General features: G+C 38.3%; 1 protein-coding gene across 10 annotated transcripts in view; it reads right to left on the reverse strand.

Moving 5' to 3' along the window:
* LOC123762901 (mitochondrial potassium channel ATP-binding subunit) overlaps nucleotides 1–12411 on the reverse strand; it is an 848556-nt gene that overhangs the window by 822433 nt on the left and 13712 nt on the right. For 2 of the 10 annotated variants that reach the window (XM_069302217.1, XM_069302212.1), the window contains exon 1: nucleotides 11540–12043. The exons of 6 other annotated variants lie outside the window; for them this stretch is intronic. In XM_069302217.1, the coding sequence (XP_069158318.1) occupies nucleotides 11540–11598 (59 nt within the window). In that variant the 5' untranslated portion in view covers nucleotides 11599–12043. Of the gene's footprint in view, nucleotides 1–11539; nucleotides 12051–12411 lie in introns of those variants that run through there. 2 more of the 10 variants (XM_069302218.1, XM_069302216.1) reach the window with 2 other exon arrangements.

Raw genomic sequence — 12411 nt, forward strand, 5'->3', positions numbered from 1 at the left:
TATATTTCTTCGGCATCTGTGTTTAGCTAGTTTAAATCTTGTTTTCATCTTGTCTCAGGGTAGTATCTTAAATCTTGTCTCAGGGTAGTAGTGGGATTGACGCCTACGACGTGCAATTTTCATTTTTTCCTATGCACGTCGTAGGCGTCAGGGGTTTTTGATAGCTACGACGTGCAATTTTCATTTTTTCCTATGCACGTCGTAGTCGTCAGGGGTTTTTGATAGCTACGACGTGCAATTTTCATTTTTTCCTATGCACGTCGTAGTCGTCAGGGTTTTTTGATAGCTACGACGTGCAATTTTCATTTTTTCCTAAGCACGTCGTAGTCGTCAGGGGTTTTTGATAGCTACGACGTGCAATTTTCATTTTTTCCTAAGCACGTCGTAGTCGTCAGGGGTTTTTGATAGCTACGACCGGCTTTTTTCATTTTTTCCTAAGCACGTCGTAGTCGTCAGGGGTTTTTGATAGCTACGACGTGCAATTTTCATTTTTTCCTAAGCACGTCGTAGTCGTCAGGGGTTTTTAATAGCTACGACCGGCTTTTTTCATTTTTTCCTAAGCACGTCGTAGTCGTCAGGGGTTTTTGATAGCTACGACGTGCAATTTTCATTTTTTCCTAAGCACGTCGTAGTCGTCAGGGGTTTTTGATAGCTACGACCGGCTTTTTTCATTTTCTCCAAAGCCGGTCGTAGGCGTAACCTCTTGTTTTTGAAATGCCAGGTCTCAGGAAATCTTCCCTGTCGATTTTATAAATTCCTGTTACTATTTTGTATGTAGTGATCATATCACCTCTTTTTCTTCTGTCTTCTAGTTTTGACATGTTTAATGCTTCTAACCTCTCCTCGTTGCTCTTACCCTTCAGTTCTGGGAGCCACTTAGTAGCATGTCTTTGCACCTTTTCCAGTTTGTTGATGTGCTTCTTAAGATATGGGCACCACACAACAGCTGCATATTCTAGCTTTGGCCTAACAAAAGTCATGAACAATTTCTTTAGTATATCGCCATCCATGTATTTAAATGCAATTCTGAAGTTAGAAAGCATAGCATAGGCTCCTTGTACAATATTCTTTATGTGGTCCTCAGGTGATAGTTTTCTATCTAGAACCACCCCTAGATCTCTTTCTTTATCAGAATTCTTTAAAGATTTCTCACATAATATATAGGTTGTGTGGGGTCTATGTTCTCCTATTCCACATTCCATAACATGACATTTATTAACATTAAATTCCATTTGCCAAGTGGTGCTCCATATACTTATTTTGTCCAGGTCTTCTTGAAGGGCATGACAATCATCTAAATTTCTTATCCTTCCTATTATCTTAGCATCATCAGCAAACATGTTCATATAATTCTGTATACCAACTGGTAGATCATTTATGTACACAATAAACATCACTGGTGCAAGAACTGAACCCTGTGGTACTCCACTTGTGACATTTCTCCATTCCGATACATTGCCTCTGATTACTGCCCTCATTTTTCTATCAGTCAAGCCCTCATTTTTCTATCAGTCAGAAAATTTTTCATCCATGATAGAAGCTTACCTGTCACCCCTCCAATATTTTCCAGTTTCCATAACAACCTCTTATGTGGAACTCTGTCGAAAGCCTTTTTTAGGTCCAGATAGATGCAGTCAACCCAACCATCTCTTTCCTGTAATATCTCTGTGGCTCGATCATAGAAACTGAGCAAGTTCATTACACAGGATCTTCCAGATCGAAAACCATACTGTCTGATATTATATCATTTCTCTCTAGGTGTTCTACCCATTTTGTGTGTATGTGTGTGTGTGTGGCGTGTGTGGGGGATGGTGTGGGTGGTGTGGGGGATGATGTGGGGTGTGTGGGTGGTGGTGTTGGGGATGGTGTGGGGGTGTGGGTGGTGTGGGTGGTGTGGGGGATGGTGTGGGTGGTGTGGGGGATGGTGTGGGTGGTGGTGTTGGGGATGGTGTGGGGGTGTGGGTGGTGTGGGTAGTGTGCGGGATGGTGTGGGTGGTGTGGGGGATGGTGTGGGTGGTGTAGGGGATGGTGTGGGTGGTGTGGGGGATGGTGTGGGTGGTGTGGGGGATGGTGTGGGTGGTGTGGGTGGTGTGGGGGATGGTGTGGGTGGTGTGGGTGGTGTGGGGGATGGTGTGGGGGTATGGTGTGAGTGGGGTGGGGGATGGTGTGGGGGATGGTGTGAGTGGGGTGGGGGATGGTGTGAGTGGGGTGGGGGATGGTGTGGGTGGTGTGGGGGATGGTGTGGGTGGTGTGGGGGATGGTGTGGGTGGTGTGGGGGATGGTGTGGATGGTGTAGGGGATGGTGTGGGGGGATGGTGTGGATGGTGTGGGGGATGGTGATTCTCGCATCTCAGATTTTTATTGACACCAAAAGAGCATGAAAGATATTATAATTAAGCACCACACAACAAAGAAACAAACTAATGTGTCCTGGCATATATTTAAAAAAAAAAAAATTAAGAAGGTTGTTGGGGCCGGACGGATGGAACGAATTCCGCACTGGAGCGAATCAGCTTCGCCCCATATAGTTCGTTCAAGTGAGGACACACTGTATGTATATATATATATATATATATATATATATATATATATATATATATATATATATATATATATATATGTCGTACCTAGTAGCCAGAACGCACTTATCGGCCTAGAATGCAAGGCCCGATTTGCCTAATAAGCCAAGTTTTCCTGAATTAATATATTTTCTCTAATTTTTTTCTTATGAAATGATAAAGCTACCCATTTCATTATGTATGAGGTCAATTTTTGTTTATTGGAGTTTAAATTAATGTAGATATATGACCAAACCTAACCAACCCTACCTAACCTAACCTAACCTATCTTTATAGGTTAGGTTAAGTTAGGTAGCCAAAAAAGTTAGGTTAGGTTAGGTTAGGTAGGTTAGGTAGTCGAAAAACAATTAATTCATGAAAACTTGGCTTATTAGGCAAATTGGGCCTTGCATAATAGGCTGATAAGTGAGTTCTGGCTACTAGGTACGACATATATATATATATATATATATATATATATATACCTTTTTGCATTGTTGTTTTTGTATCAACCCATGTATATCTTGTGACCATCAAATGCATAATAAAGCACAAAAAATAAAAAAGGAAGGGGTGGTAGGAGAAAAGCACACAGAAACTGTATTGGAGGGGATCTAAACATTCCCTCTAATGCGTTATGCGTGGTTTCCTCCGAAGCTATGGGTCCCCCTTCGTCCAGCTAGAGGTGGTACTCCCTTCCATTGTTATATATATATATATATATATATATATATATATATATATATATATATATATATATATATATATATATATATATATATATATATTAGTATATTTTGGTAGCAGTCTTTCCTGTAGACATATATTATTAAATATGACCGAAAAAGTAAGATTAATAATTCTAACACGAATTTTCTCAATCTTTCGTACATTACGCTTCACTGTTGGAGGTAAATCAAAAATCACTTCTCCAAAATTCATTTTTATTTCTAGTCTGACGCGACACGGGCGCGTTTCGTAAAACTTATTACATTTTCAAAGACTTCACAAATACACAACTGATTAGAACGTATCTCTGATTTTATATCTACATTTGAGTGAGGTGGGAAGGGTGATGTGGCATTAACACAAGACAGAACAGGAGGGGATATTAATAGGGTATTAAAAGTATCAACACAAGACAGAACAGAAACAATGGGTATTGAATAGAAGTGTTTGTAGAAAGCCTATTGGTCCATATTTCTTGATGCTTCTATATTGGAGCGGAGTCTTGAGGTGGGTAGAATATAGTTGTGCAATAATTGGCTGTTGATTGCTGGTGTTGACTTCTTGATGTGTAGTGCCTCGCAAACGTCAAGCCGCCTGCTATCGCTGTATCTATCGATGATTTCTGTGTTGTTTACTAGGATTTCTCTGGCGATGGTTTGGTTATGGGAAGAGATTATATGTTCCTTAATGGAGCCCTGTTGCTTATGCATCGTTAAATGCCTAGAAAGAGATGTTGTTGTCTTGCCTATATACTGGGTTTTTTGGAGCTTACAGTCCCCAAGTGGGCATTTGAAGGCATAGACGACATTAGTCTCTTTTAAAGCGTTCTGTTTTGTGTCTGGAGAGTTTCTCATGAGTAGGCTGGCCGTTTTTCTGGTTTTATAGTAAATCGTCAGTTGTATCCTCTGATTTTTGTCTGTAGGGATAACGTTTCTATTAACAATATCTTTCAGGACCCTTTCCTCCGTTTTATGAGCTGTGGAAAAGAAGTTCCTGTAAAATAGTCTAATAGGGGGTATAGGTGTTGTGTTAGTTGTCTCTTCAGAGGTTGCATGGCTTTTCACTTTCCTTCTTATGATGTCTTCGATGAAACCATTGGAGAAGCCGTTATTGACTAGGACCTGCCTTACCCTACAGAGTTCTTCGTCGACTTGCTTCCATTCTGAGCTGTGGCTGAGAGCACGGTCGACGTATGCGTTAACAACACTCCTCTTGTACCTGTCAGGGCAGTCGCTGTTGGCATTTAGGCACATTCCTATGTTTGTTTCCTTAGTGTAGACTGCAGTGTGGAAACCTCCGCCCTTTTCCATGACTGTTACATCTAGAAAAGGCAGCTTCCCATCCTTTTCCGTCTCGTAAGTGAAACGCAGCACGGAACTCTGCTCAAATGCCTCCTTCAGCTTCTGCAGATGTCTGACATCAGGTACCTGTGTAAAAATGTCGTCAACATACCTGCAGTATATGGCCGGTTTCAAGTTCATGTCGACTAAGACTTTTTGCTCGATGGTACCCATGTAGAAGTTTGCAAACAGGACACCTAGGGGAGAACCCATGGGGTCGCCATGGGTTCTCCCCTAGGTGTCCTGTTTGCAAACTTCTACATGGGTACCATCGAGCAAAAAGTCTTAGTCGACATGAACTTGAAACCGGCCATATACTGCAGGTATGTTGACGACATTTTTACACAGGTACCTGATGTCAGACATCTGCAGAAGCTGAAGGAGGCATTTGAGCAGAGTTCCGTGCTGCGTTTCACTTACGAGACGGAAAAGGATGGGAAGCTGCCTTTTCTAGATGTAACAGTCATGGAAAAGGGCGGAGGTTTCCACACTGCAGTCTACACTAAGGAAACAAACATAGGAATGTGCCTAAATGCCAACAGCGACTGCCCTGACAGGTACAAGAGGAGTGTTGTTAACGCATACGTCGACCGTGCTCTCAGCCACAGCTCAGAATGGAAGCAAGTCGACGAAGAACTCTGTAGGGTAAGGCAGGTCCTAGTCAATAACGGCTTCTCCAATGGTTTCATCGAAGACATCATAAGAAGGAAAGTGAAAAGCCATGCAACCTCTGAAGAGACAACTAACACAACACCTATACCCCCTATTAGACTATTTTACAGGAACTTCTTTTCCACAGCTCATAAAACGGAGGAAAGGGTCCTGAAAGATATTGTTAATAGAAACGTTATCCCTACAGACAAAAATCAGAGGATACAACTGACGATTTACTATAAAACCAGAAAAACGGCCAGCCTACTCATGAGAAACTCTCCAGACACAAAACAGAATGCTTTAAAAGAGACTAATGTCGTCTATGCCTTCAAATGCCCACTTGGGGACTGTAAGCTCCAAAAAACCCAGTATATAGGCAAGACAACAACATCTCTTTCTAGGCGTTTAACGATGCATAAGCAACAGGGCTCCATTAAGGAACATATAATCTCTTCCCATAACCAAACCATCGCCAGAGAAATCCTAGTAAACAACACAGAAATCATCGATAGATACAGCGATAGCAGGCGGCTTGACGTTTGCGAGGCACTACACATCAAGAAGTCAACACCAGCAATCAACAGCCAATTATTGCACAACTATATTCTACCCACCTCAAGACTCCGCTCCAATATAGAAGCATCAAGAAATATGGACCAATAGGCTTTCTACAAACACTTCTATTCAATACCCATTGTTTCTGTTCTGTCTTGTGTTGATACTTTTAATACCCTATTAATATCCCCTCCTGTTCTGTCTTGTGTTAATGCCACATCACCCTTCCCACCTCACTCAAATGTAGATATAAAATCAGAGATACGTTCTAATCAGTTGTGTATTTGTGAAGTCTTTGAAAATGTAATAAGTTTTACGAAACGCGCCCGTGTCGCGTCAGACTAGAAATAAAAATGAATTTTGGAGAAGTGATTTTTGATTTACCTCCAACAGTGAAGCGTAATGTACGAAAGATTGAGAAAATTCGTGTTAGAATTATTAATCTTACTTTTTCGGTCATATTTAATAATATATATATATATATATACATATGTCGTACCTAGTAGCCAGAACGCACTTCTCAGCCTACTATGCAAGGCCCGATTTGCCTAATAAGCCAAGTTTTCCTGAATTAATGTATTTTCTCTAATTTTTTTCTTGTAAAATGATAAAGCTACCCATTTCATTATGTATGAGGTCAATTTATTGTTATTGGAGTTAAAATTAACGTAGATATATGACCGAACCTAACTAACCCTACCTAACCTAACCTAACCTATCTTTATAGGTTAGGTTAGGTTAGGTAGCAGAAAAAGTTAGGTTAGGTTAGGTTAGGTAGGTTAGGTAGTCGAAAAACAATTAATTCATGAAAACTTGGCTTATTAGGCAAATCGGGCCTTGCATAGTAGGCTGAGAAGTGCGTTCTGGCTACTAGGTACGACATATGTATATATATATACATATATATATATATATATATATATATATATATATATATATATATATATATATATATATACATATGTCGTACCTAGTAGCCAGAACGCACTTCTCAGCCTACTATGCAAGGCCCGATTTGCCTAATAAGCCAAGTTTTCCTGAATTAATATATTTTCTCTAATTTTTTTCTTGTAAAATGATAAAGCTACCCATTTCATTATGTATGAGGTCAATTTATTGTTATTGGAGTTAAAATTAACGTAGATATATGACCGAACCTAACTAACCCTACCTAACCTAACCTAACCTATCTTTATAGGTTAGGTTAGGTAGCAGAAAAAGTTAGGTTAGGTTAGGTAGGTTAGGTAGTCGAAAAACAATTAATTCATGAAAACTTGGCTTATTAGGCAAATTGGGCCTTGCATAGTAGGCTGAGAAGTGCGTTCTGGCTACTAGGTACGACATATATATATATATATATATATATATATATATATATATATATATATATATATATATATATATATTATGCGAACTAGCCTGAATGGTCCCCAGGACTATATGCAACTGAAAACTCACACCCCAGAAGTGACTTGAACCCATACTGCCAGGAGCACTCTGCTGGCGTACAGGTCACAGGTACAGATCCCTTAACCGCTCGACCAACACAATATATATAATATATATTTTTATATACAGTTATTATATATATACAGGCATACCTCAGTTTAAGAGTTTAATTGGTTCCTGGAGACGCCTCGTATTCCGAAAACTCGCATTCCAAAGCTAATTTCCCCATAAGAAATAAAGGGAAATGAATTAATCCGTTCCTGACTACCCCAAAAACCCCACATCAAACTAAATTTTTATACCTAATTCATCTAAATAAACCTACAAAACTATGTTCAAGATATTACTTACCTTGCTGTTGAATGCTGTAGGCGTATGGAAGATGGTGAGGAGGTCCCTTCCATTATCACATCAGGCAGTGAGGACTTCACTGGTATGCACACTCTGGCACATTTTGCCTGCATACCACTAGGACTTGCTTGTTTTACTAAGAATTTGTCTAATGACACTTGTTTTTCCCTACATTTTAACACTTGTCTGTAGTAAGACATCACATTATCATTTAAAAGGTCAATGCAACGGCCTGCTACAGCTTTATCTGGGTGAGTTTTTTCAACAAAACTTTGCAGTTCTTCCCATACTTCACACATTTTCTTAATCAAGAAGGGACATCCTCTACTGCCTCTACTCACAGCTATTTTCTTAGGTTGAACCTTACCAATGGCTTTCTTGAGACCCATGGCAAGATATATAATGACAACTTTTATGCTCAAATGGCCAAAAAAACGATAAAAAACTGTAAATCCTTGTGAAGAATTCAGGTGGGATAGTCACTGGACACGAGACACTGGTAAACTGAGGCGCGATCGCCATGCCACCACGCGCCAGTCGGCCTGTACACGTATCAACAAACTCGCGTCCCGAGATAACCCTCGCCTTCCGAGACATATTTTTGGAGTAAATCCTGCTCGTCTTCCGAAAAACTCACATACAGGGACACTCGCATTCCGAGGTACCACTGTATATATATATATATATATATATATATATATATATATATATATATATATATATATATATATATATATATATATATATATATCTATATATATATATATATATATATATATATATATATATATATCTATATATATATATATATATATATATATATATATATATATATATATATATATATATATATATATATATATATATATATATATATATGCGGAAAATCCATAGAGAAATATGAAATGAGGTGAACGAGGTGTCAGTCTGGTGTTGACAAAGGCTTTAACAAAGCCGAAACGTTCACCTCATTTCATATTTCTCTGTGGATTTTCCGCATAAAATGATCAGTGTTTTGTGATCGTCAATTGCATATATATATATATATATGTATGTTTTGTGTTGATGAAATTAATACCCTATTAATACCACCTCTTGTTCTGTCTTGTGTTGATGAAATTAATACCCTATTAATACCACTTCTTGTTCTGTCTTGTGTTAATGCCACATCACCCCTTCCACCTCACTCAAATGTAGATATAAAATCGGAGATGCGTAAGTTCTATTCAGTTGTGTATTTGTGAACGAAAGTCTTTGAAAATGTAATAAGTTTTACGAAACGCGCTCGTGTCGCGTCAGACTAGAAATAAAAATGAATTTTGGAGAATTGATTTTTGATTTACCTCCAACAGTGAAAAGAAATGTACGAAAGATTGAGAAAATTCGTGTTAGAATTATTAATCTTACTTTTTCGGTCATATTTAATAATATATGTCTACAGGAAAGACTGCTACCAAAATATACTAATATATATATATATATATATATATATATATATATATATATATATATATATATATATATATATATATATATATATATATATATATATATATATATATATATAGATATATAGGGGTGTTCGTTCTCGACACACAATCAAGAATCCCCTGGGCGGGACAGAAATGCTTGGGAACTTATCCTTTCACCTAATGGTACTGTTCATGTGTCCAGACACTGGCGATGGTGTGGTATTGGCTATTTATTTAACCATATCTTTGCATTCATTTAAGATATGTTTTCCTTGAAATGTAGTTACATTATCGTCTACATCTGTCTCTATTCTGACATAAAGACCTATGACGTTACTTTTCATATACGCAAATTAATAATAAAATTGATTGGCTTGCGTGCAGGCCTTCACACTTCCTGAGCGAGCCATTAAGTAACTCTAAAAAGGGCATATATCTTCACTTTCACTTCAGTTATATTTATGCCAAAGTATTAACATGCAGCTTATATTTCTGTCTTTATGATGACATAGAAAACTTCATTTATTACAATATCTAGATTAAATTAACATTGATCTTCGAAAAGTCGTAGTTCCCATATCGATTGGGAGAGCGTCGGCCAAGAAGCCTTGTTTAAAATATGAATATTTTTCGTCTCTAATAAGGTATAATCTCTGTGATGGATTCACAAAAACTATTTTATCTCTGCCTTTCTGATAACATATACAAATATAATCTTTATTTTTTAATCTTTATTAATTAAGCAATATATCAGAGGGCGTGTAGGGTTCGGTGTTCTATGAACGAAAAGGACATGCGTAGTTTAAACAGCGAACGCATACCAACGAATAACGCTAGTATCTATATAACAAATTTATTGTCCTGTGGAGTTGATTTAACTTCCAGACACATTTTGTTTAATAAATATTAAATATTTGGTGGCTGTTTATTAAAGATATTATTATAAATACACTTTCTACTTGTTAATATCACCAATTAAATTTGCGACAATTTGAGCCATGAAGTGCGACGACTGGATCACTGTGGGTACAGGAGGCTGCTATGGCAGCAAACACTCTCCAGGCGACCATATATCTTGGATAAGTCGCTCCACAAAACTGTCGCTTGGACCATCGACTTCCTATGGCGTCACCTGCCACATATTTACTTCTAATTTTGTTATGAAATTAGTTTATTTCAGAGTAAAAATAGGTTTGATCACGTTCTGCATGTAGCACCAATATTATACTAAGTAAATATACCATATTTCTTCATTACTTACGTAATGCTAGGAGGATTTGGGTAGATTGCGTAATTCTATGGACCGCCCCCGGGACGTGTTTAATAAATATTAAATATTTGGTGGCTGTTTATTAAAGATATTATTATAAATACTTTCTACTTGTTAATATCACCAATTAAATTTGCGACAATTTGAGCCATGAAGTGTGACTTACTATAATATTGGTGCTACATGCAGAACGTGATCAAACCTATTTTTTGCTCTGAAATAAACTAATTTCATAACAAAATTAGATAACAGGGGACTAGTGGAGGACCACCAAGATAGAAGAGGGTGAGACCAAAACCAAACCTAACCTAGCTCAACCCAACTAAACCCAACCCAACAAAGCCTAATACAACCTAAGTTAATACATCCTACCATAACAATATATACAGTTTTAAAAAACAGAAAACAAGTTTCTTCTAATCGTCTTGTGTACGCAACAGGGTATGGTCGTTTTGGACACAGGACGATTCAATGAAGCTTGTTTTTTATTTCTTATTATTTTATTTATTATTATGGCAGGAAGAGTTACCTTAAGTTAGACTACAGTGGGCTCATTTGGGTTCAGTTAGGTTAGTTGGTTTGGGTTACGTTGGATTGGGTTGGGTTGGGTTGGGTTGAGCTAGGTTAGGTTAGGTTGGGTCGAGCTAGGTTAGGTTGGATTGAGCTGTTTGGTTGGATTGAGCTGTTTGGTTGGATTGAGCTAGGTTTTTTTTTTTTTTTTTTTTTTGAGATATATACAAGAGTTGCTACATTCTTGTACAGCCACTAGTACGCGTAGCGTTTCGGGCAAGTCCTTAATCCTAAGGTCCCTGGAATACGATCCCCTGCCGCGAAGAATCGTTTTTTCATCCAAGTACACATTTTACTGTTGCGTTAAACAGAGGCTACAGTTAAGGAATTGCGCCCAGTAAATCCTCCCCGGCCAGGATACGAACCCATGACATAGCGCTCGCGGAACGCCAGGCGAGTGTCTTACCACTACACCACGGAGACTGCTAAAGGTTAGGTTGGATTGAGCTAGGTTAGGTTGGGTTGAGCTAGGTTATGTTAGGCTCTTGTCAAAATCCTTTGGCAAATTGCCTTTTCTACGATATGACTTGCATCCGTACGAAACGACCATACTTTGACTAGGACGTGCTCAGAGAAGTCTTATCTACTTACCCTTGCCTTGCTGATGCCGGCACCTGGGCGATCCTGGATGAATATCTCCACATCATCATCCTCGTGGTTTATACACTTCAAACTTTTGCTAGGAAGATCAGTTATCAGTTTATTATACCACCAAACAAAACAAACAAACCAAAAGTACCATGAACGTATACTAGGACGCCTTGTATACACTGCACTGTGAGAGTACACTCCCACCACACACACGGGTCCATAGAATTACCCAAAGCTACCCAAAGTTACCTAAAGCCAATCAGCATTACGTAAGTATTAAGGAAATATAGTATATTTGCCCACTATAATGTTGGTGTTGGATGTAGAACGTTAACAAATATATTTCTACTCTGAAGAGATATCATTTCATAACGAAATTTGAGGAAAATGTGGAGCAAGACGCCATAGGAAGTCGAGGGTCCAAGCGACAATGTTGTGGAGCGACTTATCCAAGACATATTGTTCCTGGAGGTTTGTTTTGTTTAAGATACTGGACACTTGGTACAGTGGACGAAGCGCACACACATTGTTACCCTTTCGGACACAAAATTTATACAAATTCAAAATTCAAATTCAAATGTTGATTCAGGTAAAGTACATACATACAAGGTGTGTATGTACCCAGGGATACATACTATTGATGGATTTATAGATACAGCTAGTACATACAATGCCTAAAGCCACTATTTCGCAAAACGTTTCGGGCAGAAATACACTAAAGACTATTTAATTAAAATGATCCTCTCCATCATTTTACAAAAACACGAGGTTAAAGACACAGGTCTGTACTCTCCATTGGCTTTAGGGATAGGGATGATCATAGCTTTTTTCCATTTACTGGGAATACTGCTCTCTTTATAACTAATATTAAA

This window comes from Procambarus clarkii, chromosome 47 (genome assembly GCF_040958095.1).
Source record: "Procambarus clarkii isolate CNS0578487 chromosome 47, FALCON_Pclarkii_2.0, whole genome shotgun sequence".
Taxonomy (NCBI): domain Eukaryota; kingdom Metazoa; phylum Arthropoda; class Malacostraca; order Decapoda; family Cambaridae; genus Procambarus; species Procambarus clarkii.